The sequence below is a fragment of the Cnephaeus nilssonii genome (genome assembly GCF_951640355.1).
Source record: "Cnephaeus nilssonii genome assembly, chromosome: 16".
Lineage (NCBI taxonomy): Eukaryota > Metazoa > Chordata > Mammalia > Chiroptera > Vespertilionidae > Cnephaeus > Cnephaeus nilssonii.
This window is the reverse complement of record NC_137087.1, coordinates 51,833,995-51,854,993: the sequence shown is the minus strand read 5'-3', so window position 1 is coordinate 51,854,993 and position 20,999 is coordinate 51,833,995. Positions and strand designations below refer to the sequence as shown.

Genomic DNA, 20,999 nt, shown 5'->3' with positions numbered 1-20,999 from the left:
ATATAGAGGTCCTTTAGGTCAGTATTTTTAAGTCCAAGAAACAGGCAATGTTGAATGACTATTATTTAAATGCTTCTTCATTGAAGCCTTTGAGGAAAGTAAGGAAATAAAGAGCCAAAATGGCAACAGTGGGCCCTCCATGTCCCCAAACCATGATGGTTGGCTTCTGACATGCAGTCAGCCGTTTCCCTTAACCTTCATTTCACTCCTTCTAGGTCTGTCCTTGCAACTATCAGAGAAATGCCAACATCTGCCTCTCTAACCATGTTTCAAATGTGACAGTTCTCATTTTCCAAGTTGATCTCTTCCTTTCCCTGTCCTTCCCAAACAATTGTTTCCCTCCTCAACTCTAGGCTTTTCTTTAAACCCCTCTCTGCCCATGGAAAGACACACCCCTACCCTCCCTCATCTCCTTGCTGGATGAGAACAATCACTGCCTTTCCTTAAAAAAAAAAAAAAGTTTGCCCTGACTGGTTTGGCTCAGTGGATAGAGCGTTGGCCTGCAGACTGAAGGGTCCCAGGTTCGATTCCGGTCAAGGGCATGTACCTTGGTTGTGGGCACATACCGATTAGGGGGTGTGCAGGAGGCAGCTGATCGATGTTTCTCTCTCATCGATGTTTCTAACTCTCTATCCCTCTCCCTTCCTCTCTGTAAAAAATCAATAAAATATATATTAAAAAAACAAAACAAAAAAGTTAAATTAGTCTTTTTCTTTTACCATATATTCGACCCCCCTTGCCCTCTTTGTCTCCCCACTACTGGCTTCCCCTCTGGTAACCATCATGCTGTTGTCTATGTCTATGAGTTCGTTTGTCTTATTTGTTCATTTGTTGGTTTCCATTTTATATCCCACGTATGAGTGTAATCGTGTAGATCTTGTCCTTTTCTGGCTTATTTCACTTAAAATGATATTCTCAAGAACCATCCATGTTGTTCCAAATGGCAATATTTCATTTTTCACTGCTGAGTAGTGTTTCTTTTATATATGTACCACATCTTTTTTTAAAATATATTTTATTTATTTTTTACAGAGAGGAAGGGAGAGGGATAGAGAGTTAGAAACATCGATGAGAGAGAAGCATTGATCAGCTGCCTCCTGCACACCCCCTACTGGGGATGTTCCTGCAACCAAGGTACATACCTTTGACCGGAATCAAACCTGGGACCCTTCAGTCCGCAGACCGACGCTCTATCCAGTGAGCCAAACCAGCTAGGGCTGTACCACATCTTCTTTATTCAATCATTCATCAAGGGATACTTAGGTTGTTTTCAGGTCTTGGCTATTATATCCCTGCCTTTCTTACTCACTTCCCTTAGCAAGCTTTTTTTTTTTTTTTTGGATTCAGTAAATATTCTTTATCACATTTTTCATTAAATTTAAGTAGATTTTACTTTGTGTCATGCATCATGTCTGATGTCTCGCATGTATGACTACATATAATTTCCATGGCCACCCTGTGAGGTAGGGTTCATTGTCATCTCCATTTGGATGAGAAGAAGGAGGCTGGTAGGGGTAAGGTAGCTTGCCCTCTACTAAGTGGTAGAGCTGGGATTTGAACTCAGGACTAGGATCACTAGGCTAGCCTTGCCTTCAGGGACCAGAAATTGTTTTCTCATTTCTGGGTGTCTGTGCTCATCTTGACTCCTCGGGTGAAGGGTCGTGTCAGTGGCTCTTGAACAAATGAACTGAGATAGCTACGTCCCCTACCCTGGGTCTGCACATCTGTGTTCCTGCCCACCTGTCTCTCCTGCCACGGGTGTCCTTTGGCACCTGCTCTAATTCATTTGCTCATTTCCATGCTCCCAGGGCATGCTGTTCCTTCATAGGAGCCCACTGAGGTCCCATGGAAACCTGAAGCCTTCCAACTGCCTGGTGGATGGTCGGATGCAGGTGAAGCTGTCGGGATTTGGGCTGTGGGAACTCAAGTATGGCCGGACATACAGAACCTATAATGGGAACACCAAAGACCACTCAGGTAACCACTGGCAGGTCTTGGACCCACTAGCTTTTGGTTGAGTGGTAAAGGGGTTCGTTCCTTACCCCATTTCTGCTTCCTTACGCTCATGTGCACAGTACCTGTGGGTGGGCCTTCCTCTCGAGCCAGCGGTGTGTGGCCGCTCTGTTCACCCAAAGAGACGGGAACAGGTAGTGTGATGTCTGAGTGAGGGTGGGAACAGATGGAACGAGTCCACGGGGTGATGTCTGAGTGAGAGGAACTGGTCCTCATCCCAGCTTAGCTGGGCGACCTGAAACAAGTCACCGTCCTTCTATATAGTCCTCTGTGTCCCGTCACATCTTCCTGCCTTCTCAGTGTAGAATGACGATCTGCCAGGCGCTTTAAGGATGAAGGGTTTGGCAGTTCTGTTCTCTCTGGGTTTCAGTATCACTTTAACATTTTATAGGTGGCTGGGTCCCACCCCGCAGCCACTGAATCAGAATATCTGAAGATGGGGTCTGGGCATCGCATTGTTTTTAAAGCTCCCAAGTGATTCTGGTGGGCGTTAAAGGCAAGACCTACTATTGGGAGTCAACCTCCTTCTCATGGGAGCAGTGGAGGCAGCTGAGTGCTCTTGCGTCTCACCTCCTACGTCTCTGGGTCCTGTTGAGCCCAGTGTCCTCAGCCCTGACCACTTCCCTCTGGAGCAGCACGTGGCAGCAGCTTTGCTGAGTGCATGTGGGGAGGTCCTGTAACATGAGGTAGATGTGTGTTACAGAGAAAGACAAACGGGGCAACTTACAAAGCTGTTCGTAGTCATTCCTATTTCTCTATCCTCCAATACATTTTCTTTTAATGATCGTACCTCTAATAACACAAGCCTATACACCTCACTAGAAAAAAATGTAAGTGTATAAAATATCCAGAATAGATAACTCTAGAGAGAAAATGCAGGCTGGTGGTTTTCTGGGGCTGGTGATAGAGGGGGACAGGGAGAAACTGCTTAAGGGGTACGGGGTTTTATTTGGGGGTATTGGAAATGGTTGGGAACTGGATAGATGGATAGAGGTGGTGGTTGCACAACATTGTGAGTGTACTAAATGCCACTGAATTAATTTTATGTTATGTAGGCAATTCAGAAAGGGAAAGGAAAAGGAATGCCACCTGTCACTGCACAGCCACGAGTTAGCCGCTGTTAACATGTTAGTGCCCGTGCTTCCTGGTTATTTTCTCTATTCACACACAGGAACCCTAGTTGCTCTGTAAGTCGGGCACCATGGGGGCCGACTTCTCGGGGGCTGGATGCTCTCAGTTCTCCTGAGCTTCCTAAGCTAGAAAGGGCGGCTTTCTGGTCCTGCCTGGAAACTGTCACTCCAGGCCCACGTCTCCTTGCTTTGCAGAGCTCTACTGGACTGCCCCAGAGCTGCTGCGGCTCCCAGAGGCGCCCCGGTCAGGCACCCCAAAAGGAGATGCTTACAGCTTCGCCATTGTGATGAGGGAGCTGATCCACCCACATGCGCTCGGGCCTTTTGAGGACCTCAACGAGACACCAGACGGTAACGCTGGCAGTGGCTCCTTGGCAGGCTTTGCTGATCTGGGTTGGCTTGTAAATGCTTGTTTTTGTGACTGTTTTTGCTAAATGTTTCTTAATTTACAATTTATTTCATTCTTATTTTTTCTTTAAAAATTTATGTATTTTTTAAAGAATTAGAAGACTATTACAGTTTGATTTAAAAAATCAAGGAACTCAGAATTACATAGTTTATTCTATAACAGCAGCCAGATTCTGTTAGACAATGAGTAAGATTGTGTTGCTTCTCTACACAATAGCCTCCCCTGGCTTCCCATTGTGGGAGTGAAGACTAAGTCCTTATAATGGCCTGCAAGACCATCAGAGGCCTCTAAACAGGCCTCAGTGATCTTGTACGTTAGTGTCCTAGGGCCACCATAGTAAGTTGCCACAAACCTACCTGCTGGCTTGAAACAACAGAAATTTACTCTCTCATAGTTCCAGAGGCTAAAAGTCCAACATCAACATTCAACAAAGCTGCACTTCCTCTAGAGCAGTGGTTCTCAACCTTTCTAATGCCGCGACCCTTTAATACAGTTCCTCATGTTGTGGTGACCCCCAACCATAAAATTATTTTCGTTGCTACTTAGGCTCTACAGCAGCAGTTCTCAACCTGTGGGTCGCGACCCACAGGTTGAGAACCGCTAGCAGGGTCGCCTAAGACCATTGGAAAACACAGATATTTACATTACGACTCATAACAGTAGCAAAATTACAGTTATGAAGTAGCAACGAAAATAGTTTTATGGTTGGGAGTCACCACAACATGAGGAACTGTATTCAAGGGTCAAAGCATTAGAAAGGTTGAGAACCACTGCTCTAGAGGCTCAAGGGTAGATCCATTCCAGCTTTTGGTGGTGGCCCAGCCTTCATGGGCTTGTGGCCGCAGGGCTCCAGTCTCTGCCTCCATCTCCACATTGACTCCTCCTCGAAATCTCTTCTGTCTGTAAGGACACTTGGCATTGGATGAGGGCCCACCTGGATAATCCAAGATGATCTCCTCAACCCAAGACACTTAATTATATTTGTAAGACTTTTTCTTTCAGATAAGGTCACGTCGTCAGTTCTGGGGATAAGGACATGGACATATATATTTGGGGATCACCAGTCAACCCACTACACCTTCCTGGTTCCATCTTTCATGGCTTTTTTCTTTCAGTCACACAGGTCACGAACATGCCAGACACATTCCCACCCCAGAGCCTTTGCACATGCTGTTCCCTCTGCCTGAGTATCTCTCACCTTATATTTGCATATACAAATTTGCCTCATTCTTTTTTAGGGACTACACAATTTTTCATTATAAGGATATGCCATATATTATTGATTAATACACATTTGGATAGTTTGCCATTTTTTTGCGATTACAAATTGCTGCAATGAGCAGATTTGTATCTTTGTGGACATATGTGAATATTTCTTCAGGATAGATTTCTGTTCATGAAAATGAAGAGATAAAAGCATTTTAAATATATTTTCTTTTTAAAAAAATAAATGCTGCCCAAGTGTACACTTATGAAGGATATATTCAATTTTGTTTTGTTTCTGCTAGGTTGACACATTTCACCAAAGAAATACGAGTAACATTAGTAGGAAATAAAGAAAATTTTTTTTTATCAAGATTAGAAAAATATAACCCCTTGGAACTGTTATTTTCCACCTTGTCTGCACATTGGAATTGCACGGGGAACTCTAATAACTGCTGGTGCCTGGGTCTCAGCCTTGGAGATGCTGATGCCTGTCTCGGCAGTAGGGTGTTTGAAGCTCCCAAGTGATGCTAATATGCATCCCAGATTGAGAATCACTGTCTTGGAGAGAAGATAGGAATGCGTGTGTGTGTGCATGTGTGTGTGTGTGTGTGTGTGTGTTTCTATGGACACACAGTCCACCTTTCTCTCTTGACCTTTCCCCCCTTTTCTTCTCCTCGCCCACCATATCTAATGCATCCCCATTGGCCTAACTTCAGTCTCATCTTTAGATCATGATGCCTTCTCAAGAGACTTTTTCATGCCAGGAGCCTTTCTGAGTGTATGCAGTTGCTTTGAAAGTAGACCCCAGTTTCTAATTTATGGCTAAATGAAGCAGAGGGGAGATTAATCCTAAAAGGTCAATCCAAAAATCCAGGTGCATCTGACTTTGGGACCAAGAAACTACACGGATCTTCCCAGACTGAGCCCAGGCAGGAGCCCACCTAACCCGCTCAGCACAGCTGCCATCTGACCATTCCAGCTGGGGTGGGGGTAAGGAGTGGAGGACAACCAGTATATCCCCCCTCACTGTGGTCCTCTGCTCACAAATGAAATGAGAGTTGGCCACATGGGACCATGTAATCAGGACTGCAACCAGGGGGAAAAGTGCAATGTATAGCTAAATTCTGGACACACACACTTCTGCCATTAACTTCTCATCGTTCCCTACAAATACCACTATGTGCTGGGAACTGAATAAATATCGATTCTCTGAGAAACTAGACCAGGGTTTTCCAACGTTGGTGGGCATCCAAATCACCTGGTTTGTTGAAACAGAATTGCTGGTCCCACCCTCAGGGTTTCTGATGCAGTAGGTCTGGGGGAGGCCTGGTATTTGCATTTCTATCAAGTTCCCAGGTGGTGGTGGAGATCCAGAGCTTGTAAAGCACTGATCCAGCGTGGTCCACTTGTTAGAAATGCTAATTTTATGGGCGCTGACCCAGAACTTCTGATTTGAAAACTGAGGAGGTGGGTCTGGAATCTGTGTTTTAGCAAGCCTCCCCCCTTCCAGGTGTTTTGATGTGTGTGAACACTAACCTGTTTGTGCATCTATATCTATATCTACCCATCTGTATTTATATTAAGCTAAACATGAGTTCATACTGACTCTCCAATATCATTAGCACATGTTCATTTATTCTAGTATTCCCATCACTTATTCATAACCTCCCTAAGCAACAGGGAGACCCTGGCTCCATCCATTTACTTGTTCGTTCAATCCCATCTGTGCATAGAGTGCTTTCAGAGTTGCTGATTGGTGCCTCCGTGAGGAGCATCCTGACCAACTAGAATATAATAATTATGAACAGCTCCTTTGTCTTCAGTCTTATAGTCTCCAGTCATTTCAAAAGTTTCCTAAGTCGGCACTCCCTGCCACCTCCACCCCCTTCAGCGAGGTCACGTCATACATTTGTCATGCAGTTAGATTGTTTGGCCACAAATCTGCATTCTGTGTTGGGGTCATCCAATCCCCCAACTGATATTTTTTAAAATTAGCAGTCTTCAAGGTTCACTCCTTGGGCTGGAAAGTTCTATGGGTTTTGGCAATTAGGTAGTGTCATGTATCCACCGTTACAGTGTCATACAGAATAGTTTCATCATCCTAAAAAAATTCAGGTCCTTTGCCTAGTCAACATTCTCTCCTCCCCAAACTCTTGGCAGGCTCTGATCTGTGTTCTGTCTCTATAATTTTGCCTTTTCCAGAATGTCACATAAACAGAATCATGCAGAATACAGCCTTTAAAGACTTGTTTCTTAGACTTAGTAATATACATTTAGGATTCATCCATATTGTTGCACCTACAGTAATTTTATGGTAGAAACCAATGAGAAAGAGAAAGTAAGTAGGTTTACAAAGTTGGATACAGAGCCAGGACACAGAGGTAATATTTATTATTTGTTAAAAGATCTTTTATGTAACATATATGGAACGCAAAATTGTATAAAGCACATTGGGGATTTCTACTATGAAATGCGTATATGCTTCTGAAATCATATAGAGATATGCTTTATTAGAAAAGTTCTATTAGAAAAAATTAATCTAAAAAACAGATAAATCAGGGAGTACTTGGAGAATTTATATTTAGATTCCTCATTTTCCAGGAAGATTCAGAATATTTCTTATAAAATATTCAGATTTCTCTGAAATTCTAATCTGTTCTATGTACTTGGAAACTCAATACACAAATTTAAGAGCACATCTGTGTAAAGTGAAGCATGCTAAATGGCACAAAGTTCCAACATTTAGATATCTAAACCCAAAATGTATTTCAGAAATCCTCAGCCGAATCCGAGACCCCAGGGCATCGGTTCCACTGCGACCTTCCCTGCGAGAAGACAAGGCCAATGAGAAGATCGTGGTCCTGGTGAGGGCGTGTTGGGATGAGTCACCTGAGAAAAGACCCACATTCCTTTCCATCAAAAAAATTCTACGAGATGCCAGCCCCAAAGGGTGAGTTTGGTGTGCACAGACATTTTCTCCTCCTCACTGAGCCATTAGAATTTTGAAATTATGTGGCTATCGTTGGTCCTCCCTCCCTCCCTCCCTCCTCCTCTCCCTCCCTCCCTCCCTCCTTTCCTTCCTTCCTTCCTTCCTTCCTTCCTTCCTTCCTTCCTTCCTTCCTTCCTTCCTCATATACTTAGTGCCTACCACATATAGCAAAGCACTGTGCTATATGCTGGTGAAGGTGGACTGATAAATTCTCCCTATATTTCACAAATGTTCCAAAAATGGGTCATACTTCCATTGCCCTCCTTTGTCCATTCCAGACATCACTAGCCCATCTAATCTGTCAAGGTCCCAGGGAGATCAGTGACAGGGCCTCAGACTCTATTCAAACCAGCATTCCAAGGGTCATGACTACTCAACTGGGATTGTGCTTATGCAATAAAGAATTATGCACCAACCTTAAAGTAGGCTATTGAGTTAAATTAGTCACTCCTCTCAAAGAATGCTCTCAATAGTAACTGGCTTCAAACCAGGATAATTACATCATCTACCACATTGAACATATGAAGGCACAGCCACGTTAGAAGTAGCCGGGGGTAGTAGGGGAAGCCCTGTGCTAGGAGTTGGGAGTCTACTCCCGATGTTGCCATTTCACTATGCATCTTTAACATGAACAGCCCTGTATTCTGCATTTTCCACATCAAAATAGTTTTAAAAGGTATGTGTCAGGTCAGTTGATATGTCCTGACTTTTTATCCAGAAAACATGGTCCCCAATATTAAAGCAAGTATATTTCCATGTGAGCTTCAGTGTCCTCATCTAAAAGATGAGGAATTTAAATTTCTCTGAAGAGCCTTCTAAAACAAGAGTCTATAGGATCTAGAAGTGCCCCTTATATCTGAAAAGAAAACAAAGAATGACCTGTCCTAAAGCTCTACATTTTTGATTGGCTGTGACAATGGTATGAAGGATGTTGGGCCAGTGAATGCTACCACTTGTTGAGTGTCCACTGGGTTCCAGACTCTCAACATTGTCTCCCTGAATCCTTAGAACAACCCTGCAAAGTATGTATTATTATTTTAAAACTAGGGGTCCAGTGCACGAATTTGTGCACCTTGAAAGGCACTGTGGGCCGTGAGGCTGTGGTGGGCACAGGGGCAGGTCTCAGCCCATCCTCCATGCCCCTGCCCAGCCCCTCTCACTGTGGCCCCTGGTCTCCTGCCTGCCAGCAGCCCCATTCCCGCCATCGCGGCCAGTGCCGGGCGCTGGCAGTGGGTGCGAGCAGTGGCTCCAGCACAGGCAGCAGGTGCACACACCGGCCAGGACCACGGTGTGCAGGAGCAAAGAATTTTCAGTAACCACCAGAGGCTTGCCCCAATGACAGTGACCGGTGCCCCGCCTTGGTCTGGCGCCCCCGCTCACCTATTCTACCATCCCGCTGTGGCTGATGCCCACCATGTTCCACGCATGCCCCCTGGTGGTCAGCACACATCATGGCGACTGGATGTTTGGTTGTTCCGCCTTTTGGTCTATTTGCATATTATATATATATATTTCCAGATGCAAAAACTGAGGTCAGAGGAATAAAGGATACAGATTGAGATCTCAGAGCCAATAAAGGTCAGGCTCTGTCCTACCAAATGGCCTCTTTGCCATTGGCACTTCACTGCTGCCCATTGGCAACCTGAAGTTAGAAACCTTAAGAGCGAGTCATGTTTTCTTGGAATGTATAGTTGGAGGTTGTGCTCAATTATGATCCTAAAGTTCTTAAAAAAAGACACTAACGTCTGGGTTCTTTTAAAGCCACATGAGCATACTAGACAGTATGGTGAGCAAGCTGGAAGTGTACGCCAATCACCTGGAGGAGGTGGTGGAAGAGAGGACCAACCAGATGATGGCAGAGAAGAGGAAGGTGGATAAGCTTCTGTCCACAATACTGCCCAGGTATTCCAGAGAGTTGCAAACCTTCACACCATGTTCTTCTAAAATGGATCAAGCATTTTGCATGTAATTTGGTACACCCTATAAAGAGAGATGGAGGCAAAAGCCCTAGAATCCATAGGAATAGAGAGTGTAGGTCTTTTATTTTTTTATTTAAAATGTTTTCTATAACTTATTTTATTTATTTTTGAATTTAGGTGTTTATGTATGTACTTGACCTGCTTTGCTCATTTTGCTCTCAATCTTTAAAATACATTTTACATAAAAATTCCCCAAATGAAATAGTTTACTCTCAGATCATTTATTCATATATGTCAAATGACTAAAAAATCCATGCACCTGGTGTCTCAGTTAGGAATGAGTTTTTTTACACAATTTATTTTTTAATAGTCATCTGTATATTGTATTGTGTGTTCACCACTCAAAGGAAGAGGGTAAAGGAGGGATAAATGGTGATGGAAGGAGATTTTACTTGGGGTGATGAGACCTTAGGTCTTTTACGTGGAAGATGGTGGATGCACCAACAAGAGAGTGACCACTAGATGGCGCCCCAGGTTCACGAGTCTAGTCAATTGCTAACTTCCCAGTATTTCAGATTGTATATCCAAAACCTTTGCACAATACAATACAGTATATATCTATGACTTTAGATTTAAAACTTGCTTCCTTTTTGTCTCTATTTTCACCTGTTCACTCTTTAAAACCTTGACAGAAACCTCTTCTGTTAAAATTCCTGCACCCTTCCTATATATCGTGAGAAAAGAAATGGGGTTGAGGCTTTGAATGTGTTAATGTGAAATTGGTAGATTGAAGTAAAAATATTGATTTATAGATCAGTGAATGCTTACATTTGCTTCCACATCTGCAGACCAAGTCTTTATAATCAAACTCTATAACCATAGGGGGAAATAAAATGCCCTGAGGGAGAAAATCTTTTTTTTGTGACCAGCATTTATGTGATCGGTTCCTCCCCTTCCCCAATTAAAATATTTGTTTAGACAAAATGCAGGTGGAGAAGCAGGTATTAGAAGAATCCCTCTAGATGATGGATTTTGTTAATAATAATAATTTTTTAAAAAACCTAAGCCAATGAAGCAAAAGGATCTACCAGGGTGACTTTGTAGGGAGGGGTCTGTAGGAGACAACATGAATATGAAACTGTTAAGTAACTGTTCTTTTCTCTGGTTTCAGCTTCATTGGAGAACAGCTTATAGCTGGAAGGTCCGTGGAACCAGAACATTTTGAGTCCGTGACCATCTTTTTCTCTGACATCGTTGGATTCACAAAACTCTGTTCTCTCAGTTCTCCCTTGCAAGTTGTGAAGCTCCTCAATGACCTCTACAGTTTATTCGATTACATCATTGAAACTTACGACGTGTATAAGGTGAGATGCCTGGTTCCTGGGTTGAGTGAGGGTGAACCGGCCCTAGACAGCAACCAGGAGGAGGGCGCAGTTCAAGCTGGCAGTCAGCCTCAATTCATGGCAGAAACTCAATATTTTATTCCTGTTGGTTCTCTGGAAAAGGGCTTGATTAATCAGAGATGTATGTACTTGCCAAGAAGTATCAGTTGTTCCCTCTGTTTTCTTCCATTATTTTATCTCCCAGAAAACTCATTTCTGAAAGAGGCATTGACCTGCTGCTGGCTAATTCCTCTACTTCCCTCCTGAATATATGTCCTTCAGAGCCAGAGAGATTTAGCAGATTCACTCTCCTTTAAAGATTGTCTTTGGCTCTGTTACTGTGATCCTTAGCAATTAAAAGAAGACAGCTTCCCAAGCTTAGACGAGCAGTCTGATAGCTAAAGGTGAGACACCAACCCGCTGCCCAGTGCTACTGTGGGGATGGATGAACAGGGTCACCTACAATGAAAATGGTTGTGGGAGAGGATAACAAAAACGTGCGTGGCCTTCTTTCAGCGGGTGATGATGATGGCCAGTTGTATTTTCTGACATTTCAGCTGAGGCCAGATCATGACTCCAGAGTGCCCATGTCCACTCATGCTTGGTGGGCAACCACAGTGTACCAGTCTGACCATGATTTTAGGGCTGTGCTATGGCCCTGGGGCCAGGGAGGTTTGGGGGACAGCATAGTCATGTTCCTCAATGACATATCCTCAATTATTATCCCCCAATTATTGTTGCCTCTGTTCAGCACAAAGGAAAGGATGGCATGGATAATTGCAAAGAGCAGATCACTTATGCTCAACAGAACCTATCTGACTCAGGGGGGCCTCCTCTGGGGTTTCCTCTTAGTGCTATATGTGCAGTTAGGTTTTGTATGAGCCAATCTAGAATCAATTTGTATTTCTAAACGTGCTTGTGGTGGGAGAGATAGCATGGAAGCAGTTAGCCTTGTGGGCTAGTTAACGCTGCAAGTTCATGGTAACCAGGAGACAGAGGTGTTTGTACCACCTGCTAATCTGAAATTCCACATTTTACCACATCATCATTGGAGTCTGCTAAAATGCAAACATATCTGGAAAGGGCTCTATGTAACTTTAAATTTAGACATGTCATTTATTCTCTGTAGTGAAGGAAGGATTTGAAAGCTGATTTTATTAGGAGGATGGGGAGAGAGGAGGACTGATCAGACAGATACATACATGGATCCACTTGAACCTTCAAGATCTACCCCATCCGTACACTGCTGCTTGTCTAACTGGTTTTGAACCTGGGTTGGCAATAAGGGTCACCACCACTATCAGATTTCAGAGAAGGAAGCAGTGATTGTGGTGAGGAAGGCTTGGGGCAGGAAGGCTTTGAACCTGGACAAGGGCAAATTTGATAAAATGCTGGGACTTTGATGGAGTGGAGGTTAGAGAGTGTGGCCCTTCAAAGTCTGGGACCTCAAAGCAAGGGTCCATAATGGGGGACCTTGATCTCTGAGCCCACCCCACCCTCATGGAGAGCACAAGGCCACATCATTGCTTTGTTTCCAGGTCGAAACCATTGGAGATGCATACATGGTGGCTAGTGGACTTCCCATCCGCAATGGAACTCACCATGTGGAGGAGATTGCCACCATGGCCTTGCACTTCCTCAGTGCCACCGTCCACTTCCAGATCGGGCACATGCCTCAGGAGAAGCTCAAGCTCCGCATCGGCCTCCACACAGGTAGACAGCACTGGCGGCAGGTGGCCTCATGGTCCAGGTGTGGTGGCAGGTAGTTCCGGTTTCACATCCTAGGTGCATGGCTTTTAGGAAACCCTGAAGCTAAATGGTAACACATTAAGGAAATAAAAGGTTGAGTTATGTTCACATGTATATTTCCAGTTAGCTAGATTGCTTGGTAACAACAAGGACACACAAAAACTCCAAGGTGAACAAAAAATGAGGAGGAGATGGGAAACCAGGAGATCACATTGGGCAGCTTTCCCTCCGTGCCTCTGCATTTGATGCCCTTTGATCTGCTCTGTTTCTGACAAACTCATGGGCACGTGACTCGTGCAGAGTCCCTGCACGGGGTTCAATGCTCTTCTGTCCCTCTCCAGAAAGTCTTAATCAGTTTTGAATGAGGGGGTCTCTTATTTTCATTTTTTTGACCAGGACCTGCAAATTGTGTAGCCGTACTTGCTCCTACCTATTCTTATGGCTTTACTAAGGTAAAACCTGGCCCCAATCAGAATGAATTAGCCCCAAGTTTGTGCTGCTATTGCTTTGTTTACATTTTCAGTGCATGAATAATATTATCACTAATTTCTGTCTTAGTTAGCGTGGTTGTTATAACAAAATACCATAGTCTGGATGGCTTAAACAGCAGGTATTTTTCTCACAATTCCAGATGCTGGGAAGTTCAAGATCAGGATTCCAACATGGAATCCCTGTGGGAGCACTTCCTGGCTTGCAGATGGCGGCCTCTGGCTGTGTCCTCACTGGTGGAGAGAGAGAGCTGGGGTGTCTCTCCCTCTTCTTATAAGGGCACTAATCCCAGCCTAAGGGCTCTACTTTTAGGATCTCATCTAAACCTAATAACCTCCAAAGGCCTCACCTCTGAATACCATCCTATTGGGGATTAGGGCTTCAACATGCGAACGTGGGACAGACACAAGCATTCAGTCCCTAACAACTGGTTATGTTATTTTCCACCAGAAGTGTGCGGGTTCTGCAGTTTGCCTCTTTGTAATCCCTAAAATCTACTAGTATTGCCAAGTTTTGCCCTTCAACATTGATTGAATTGCATTTGTTGGTCCGATGTGTACCGTGGAGTCCAGTCCTTGGGAATGCAGACTGGTTTTGGCCATCAGTTCTTCCCTCTGCAGGTCCTGTGGTGGCTGGTGTGGTGGGAACCACTATGCCCAGATACTGTCTGTTTGGAGACACTGTGAACATGGCCTCCAGAATGGAAAGCAGCAGCCTGCGTGGGTATCACTTTCAGCGTGTGGTAAACACAGTGTCACTGTCCCTCCAGGCCCCTGTCTTTAACCGGAGGGTATTTTTAGAAGACCTATTTGCATTTTGTCTGCTGGTTTCCATTTCCAGGGGAAGATCATTATCCACTTCAGGCAACACCGGTTGCAAGCTTTTAGGTGAAGTTTCACACTGTCCTCTCTGTGGAGCCATGTAAACAGCCTGCCCCCTTCCAGAACTCTCCATTCTAGCCAGCTAGGCACACATACAATCAGGTCATTTAAATGAAGAGCAGGAGGCAGCAGACTTTTTCTGTACAGGGCCAGACAGTAAATATTTTAGGTTTTATTGACCAGAGTCTCTGTTGCAACTACTTAACCGCTATTGTGTGTGAAAGCAGCCGTTGAGACTATCTAACTGATGGGTATGACCATGTTCCAATAAAACTTTATTTGTAGGTACAGGTGGCGGGCTGGATTTGGCCTGTAGGTGGTAACTGGCCCATCTCTGATGTATAGTTTTGTTGTTGCTGAACAGACCTGTGGCCAGAAGTTCCAGGGGACAGCAAATTGTTTTGTTTTACAGTAGTTTTGTTGCATTGATAAAACCTCTTTTAGCTTCTAAGTAGAGATTTTTAAGGATAAATTTTGAAAGTGGAGCTCAGCCATATGGAGTTCTCACTTGCATATGGAGTCAGTTCTGTTTTCTGGTCATAGATGAACATATCAAAGTGTGAGCAGTACCCAATAGTGCCTGAGCAATGCCTGGATGGTGGTGGTATGGGGGGTGTCCCAGCCCAAGTGCCCCAGACTTCAGAGAGGTTGCCTACAATTTGCTGGCAGCCTGCGAATTTGGGCAGGGTAGCGCTCCCTCTCCACAGCAGCGCTTGCCCCACTGAACCTGTACAAGGTCACAACCAAGACTAACTAGACAATCACTGGTTTTTGGAAGCTCTCCGGATTCACGTCTCTCAGAGCACCGCAGGCGCCCTGCTGGCATTGGGAGGGTACAATTTGCAAAAGAGAGGCACCATTTCAGTCAAGGTAAGACCAACTGCGTCCACCTGCTCCTTTGGGTCTCTAATGGAGATGTTGAGGACTTGACAGGATGAGGGAATCTCTGTGCTGAGGGGCATGGAGACCCCTAAGGTCCATATGAAGGCCCCTGTGACTGCCAGGTCTTCCTTCAGAGAAGACTGTACCATTCCCTCTAATGGTCAAATATGGAGTCCAGGACAGGAGACATCTTATCTCCCACCTAGACCAACCCCTGTGGGATGCTTCTTTCTCTTTGTCAGAGATGGTTCCCTGGTCTCTGCTTGAATTCCCTAGTCTAGTCTACTCAAGGCAACAGCAAATACAAGCCCAAGCATTATAGCACCCATAGCTCTTCTATGCCCCTTCTCTTGAGTCTAAAGTGCCCAGGCAGAGGGGATAGAAACCCATTGGCTTGGGGGTAGTAGGCCCTCATGTCTGTACATTTAAATATCCCTTCCCTTTCCCTCTGCCTTCTGCTGGCGCCCAGGCTGTCACTGAAATGTGCCAGGACACAGGCTCCTCTTTCTGATAAACACTGCCTGTCTGGGTGGGAAGGGGGTTCTCCTCTTAGAGATGTTCACAGTGGGAGTGGCGGGTGCTTACTGTGGCATTGGGTGTTTGGGTGGGCGTGAGGGTCCAGGGAAAGAAGTAAAAGGGAAGAGGGTGCCTCAGCTCCTCAGTTTGCTGAGTCTGGCCCTGGTAGCTGTATTTGATCAACTGACTTTGGAAAAGAGGAAGAATTTTCTAGAAAGCAGCAGTGTAGACCTAGCTTTGAATCCTGTCCCACTACCTACTAGCTGTCTGATTGGGGAGATTGGTTTTTTACCATCTATAAAATGGGAATGGTGATAATATTTCCCTCAAAGGGTGAATATAATGATTCAATGTCTATGAGATGCATCACCTGAGGCCTTTCTCATAGTAAGACCTCAACGTACTTGTTATTATTTTTTAAAGGTGTTCTTTGCAACCAACGTTAGCCTCCACTGGCCCTTTCCCCCTAGGCCAGTGGTCGGCAAACTCATTAGTCAACAGAGCCAAATATCAACAGTACAACGACTGAAATTTCTTTTGAGAGCCAAATTTTTTAAACTTAAACTTCTTCTAACGCCACTTCTTCAAAATAGACTCACCCAGGCCATGGTATTTTGTGGAAGAGCCACACTCAAGGGGCCAAAGAGCCACATGTGGCTTGCAAGCTGCGGTTTGCTGACCACTGCCCTAGGCCACCACTGACTGTCCATCTAAGCTTATCAGCAAAGCCCAAGGAAATGATCAACATTTCATCTATAATTAGGGCTTTCCCTCATTGAGGCAGTTACTGGCTAGTTTCAATTCTGGCTACAAACAATGTTTTCAGCAAGCAAGCAAGGGAGACCTGGCTTGTCTGCTCACAGGCCACACTTCACTGGCGGCCTCTCCTCCCTGTGATTCACCAGCTGTCTCCCCTGCCTCCCACAGGGCAAAGGAGAACAAACAACTTTCTGGTTGAAAGGCAAAGAAGGCTTCTCTATCCCCCTCCCCGAATTTACTGAGGAAGAGGCTGAAGTCCCAGAGCTCTTCTGAGGCGAGTATTTTCTTTAAAGTTGTTTGTGGGGCCCCATAGAAGTCCACAGGGTGCATTAAATATACCATTTCTGGGGTGTAGTTCCTGGGTATTGAGTCAGTCTCCCTATAGGGGGCGCCATCTAGCTGGCCTCCTCATCCCACCCCAGGGTTCTGTGACCTGAAGCAGATGTGGATTTGGATGAGCTGGATGTAGTGAGCTCATTTCCTGGGGGACCAAGGCTGAGCTGTTGCTCTCAGCCCTGCCAGGGAGCCTGTCATAGCTGCCAAATATTTTCGGCTCATTAGCTTGTGAATTTGCAGTGAACCCAGTTTCATTGTGGAGGAGGGGCCACCCACAGGTCTGGCCCTGTCTGCTTCCTTTGCAAGGTGGCTGCTCCCTAACCTTTAGTGCTTATTTTCCTTATCAGCTACTCAGCCTGCTAGGAGAGGGAGCTCATATCAGAAGGCATCTGAGGAATGTTTGCAGGGGATAAAGTTCTACCTAAGGTGTGAGCGATCACAGAAATCCAAGAGGGCCAGGCCACTCCAAACAGGCAGGACACCTGCAGTCTGCAGCCCTGACCTCTGGGAACATGGCAACTTCCAAATGGATCATGTCCCATACTCAATGCATTGTTTAATGTCTTTCCTATCCCCTGGGCAAAGCATGCAATCAAGGCTTGGCTTTTAAGTAGAAGTTTTCATTCATTTAGGATGTGTTTAATTGTTTAGGTAATCTCCCGCAGACAACGATGAATGAGCCCACCTGTCCTGCTGTGCATATTTCCCCCTTTGCACAGAGAAGAGGATTCCGTGTGGTTTTATTCTGTGGTTCTGTAATAGATGTGCTGAACCACGAATGCATTTGCAGTCCTTCTTTTTCTACCCCTTGCAACTCCTCGCGTCCAGATGATCTTCCGTGGGGCTGCTCCTGAACGTGGCAGAGCAATTCCAATGATGTCTCGTGTCCGTGTCCAAGACCTCTTCCTGTTGAATTTCCCACGTCTGAAGAGGGGAAAGCCAATGGGGATGGGGAGGTTTTTGCTTTGTTTTGTTTTTTAGCATGGCCACTGTGCTGTCTTTGTGGAGGTATTTTTGAGCTCTGGTTTCTGCTTGAATTCCCTAGTCTAGTCTACTAAAGGCAACAGCAAATACAAGCCCAAGCATTATAGCACCCATAGTTCTTCTATGCCCCTTCTCTTGAGTCTAAAGTGCCCAGGCAGAGGGGATAGAAACCCATTGGCTTGGGGGTAGTAGGCCCTCATGTCTGTACATTTAAATATCCCTTCCCTTTCCCTCTGCCTTCTGCCGGCACCCAGGCTGTCACTGAAATGTGCCAGGACACAGGCTCCTCTTTCTGATAAACACTGCCTGTCTGGGTGGGAAGGGGGTTCTCCTCTTAGAGATGTCCACAGTGGGAGTGGCGGGTGCTTACTGTGGCATTGGGTGTTTGGGTGGGTGTGAGGGTCATAGATAAATAAAGTACCTTTTGGTGGATTGAGAATGTTTAAAACCAAACTAACTAGTGGACAAGGGAAGTGTTTTACAAATGGTCCCGTCTCCATCAAGCTCCTGAGCATTTCCATCGGCAGAACTTTTCTTTAGCCCAGAGGTGGGTGACTGAACTCTGGGACCTGCACAGACTCCACTTTCTGTAGCACGATTCCATTTTCATTGTAGTAGGTTCAGCTGCTCTCCGAAGGCCTCCAGCATCAAAGGGGAAAGCTTTTGACTGATGCTTAGAGAGGGGAAGGGCAGAGGTATTTATATGAAGGAACAGAGCACTTCCCCTGCTACCCCAGTATGGCGACAGTGGGCCTACATGTATCTCCTCATGCCTCTTAACTTCTTCCCTTGTTTGGGATTGGGCCTTCTGGATCCCAGACACCATGCTCCACCACGAAAGGGAATAAGGCAAGTTCTGCTCTGAGGTCGCTTAGAGAGATGGGCCAGTCCCCATCCATCCATCCATCCATCCATCCATCCATCCATCCATCCACCCATCCTTCCATCCATCCATCTGAAGATTTAATTAATTCAAGGAGAATTATTGAGCACTTACTCTGTGCCAGGTACCACATTGGGGGTCACAAGAAAATAATGAAACTTTCTTTGGTCTTTAGCTCTGTTTAGTTGGAGAAAGGGGGCATAAATAATAGTGATGCAATATATTAAGAACTAAGAGAGGTATGGACAAACATGTAGAAGTAACTAAGCAATCGGATAATGTTACTATTAAAAAAGCATTAGATAATGATACACAGATGTAGGAATGGGGAGGGGTATGGCAGTTGTCTATTATTATCCCATCTTTGTATTTTAGGGAATGTGTTTCCTTCCAGCCCTAGCCCACATGCTTACTTAAGTAATAGTCCTATAATAAAAACGTGGCTACTTCTGCCTTTTTCACTGAACATTTCAACATAAATATTTGGCACATACACATAAAACATACATACATGCATGTGCATACACATACACAGATATCACATGCACACACATGTGCATATATACATATATACATATATACATGAAAATATACCCATACATACATGAGTACACACATAAACATATCTCCATCTCTATCTCTAATCTCATCTCTATCTCTAATCTCATATATACTGATGTGTGTACTAAGTATATAGTATGTGTGTATATATATATATATATATATATATATATATACACACACACATATATGTGTCTAAATATATACACATAATATATATAATATATATTCAAGTTTTGAGAGAGAGAGAGTCTTTAGGAATAATAACCAGGAATTTTGATAAGAGCAATTTTCTAAAATCTGAGGGAGAATGTGCTCTTTCCTCCTCTCTAAATGTCTCTTTTATGTTTAGCACTAATGGGAACTTGCAAGAGAGACTGTTGGGGAGTGCTTTCTCTTAACACCTTACTAGAGAAGCTATGAGATGTGAAGGGTAACCAGCCATCATGGGGCTGTTAGTTAACTTGAAGACAAAACACACCCAGTCGCTGATGATAAACATTAGGACTTTAGAGACAGGGGTAACCAAAAAGAATTTCCCCTAAAATGTTAATCATATGAAATGGCTTTACCTCCTTGCCTTAGAAACCCAATACTAGAAATTTTGAAATGTGAACGTAGGATAGAATGATGGGAGGTCTGTGAGTATATATGTGAGTCTTAAAGCTCTAGTTGTAGAAAACATGGGGAGTGTTGGAATTACCTACCAACATAATATATTAACACTGTGAGCTTAGTCGTATGTTGTTTGTTTTAAGGCATTTTATTTATTCCATAGCACCAGGTAGAGAACAAGATCATTAAACTTTAGGATAAAGTAAAGCAAAACTAATACATTATTTTACTCTGACAACCAAGGATGTTGATTATGGTTCTGAGTATGCTATTTGAGAGTTTTCACTAGAACCAATAAAATATGTCTCCTGTCCTTCCTGACTACCAAAATTCTTAATGTACAGGTTAGACTACAATGAGCCATTTTAATCTAGCCTGTTGCTAAACAAACATGTACTCTGTCTCCAGAGATTGGAGGACTAGCTTCATTTCTGAGTTCATTAACACAATTGTAAAAGAACCATCAAACTACAGATGTCACAACTTTTCAAATATATAAAAGCCCACTAATTAAGTCTGTACAAGGCTAAGAAAAGAACTTAGACCTCTGATCTTTCCTGTCTCACTCCAGCTTCCAGCCTCAAACTGGGATCTACAGTGCATTCTCAGGGATCTGCCAATTCCCTATCAGGATTGCTTTATTCGGTTTTTGTTTTGTTGACAATGAAAATACTAATATTGATATATTCTGGGTCACTGGGGGCTGGGGGGCAGTATTATCAGGGTATGGCACCATGAGGATTCATTGGCCAAATTTGTATTTGTGTTTCTGAATTTTTTTGTTCGTTCCATTCTATTGATCATACATTATTGAGATAAAACAGATGTTTGAATGTTGAAGTAGAGGCTAAATGAGGTCAGACCAATCTGTACAAATGAGGATTTCTTAGTAGAGCAAACAGAAAAAAGAGAGCAGTGAGCATCACAAGGCCTATGGTAGGATGGGGTTGAAGAGCTCCAGAGAACCTGTCGTGGCTGCCACTCTGTAGTCATGCCGTAAGCAGCAGCTCCATGTAGTCAATGCCACATTATGTGAAATTAATGTTCATATGAGCTTTATTCTTTTTGTAGCTGTATTCCTATTTTTAATTTGTATTTTTATTTTGATTTTAGAAATATATATCAGCAATCAAAATGAGTTTTTACCTATGTAATGTTTACACATATTTAAGAAGCCCTATAACAAGATTAATTGGGTTCGCACTGGAGGAGCTCAAGAATTATTTCCCTTTATATTGTGCAGATTTGAGCCAAAACTGTTCGATTCCACCCTGAACCCCACACCTTTGTTTGAAA

At 44.1% G+C, this 20,999-nt stretch overlaps 1 protein-coding gene across 1 annotated transcript in view; it reads left to right on the top strand.

Annotated features, from left to right (window-relative positions):
* The window catches only part of LOC307112554 (guanylate cyclase 2G-like), a gene marked incomplete at both ends in the record, with an annotated part of 40,571 nt that extends 23,974 nt beyond the window's left edge, over positions 1-16,597 (top strand). The window contains 9 exons of the mRNA XM_079793272.1: positions 1,809-1,977; positions 3,339-3,494; positions 7,531-7,708; positions 9,509-9,649; positions 10,838-11,030; positions 12,587-12,761; positions 13,907-14,005; positions 14,946-15,037; positions 16,493-16,597. Of these exons, the coding sequence (XP_079649398.1) occupies positions 1,809-1,977; positions 3,339-3,494; positions 7,531-7,708; positions 9,509-9,649; positions 10,838-11,030; positions 12,587-12,761; positions 13,907-14,005; positions 14,946-15,037; positions 16,493-16,597 (1,308 nt within the window). The remainder of the gene's footprint in view (positions 1-1,808; positions 1,978-3,338; positions 3,495-7,530; positions 7,709-9,508; positions 9,650-10,837; positions 11,031-12,586; positions 12,762-13,906; positions 14,006-14,945; positions 15,038-16,492) is intronic.
* Between the last annotated feature and the right edge of the window lie 4,402 nt (positions 16,598-20,999).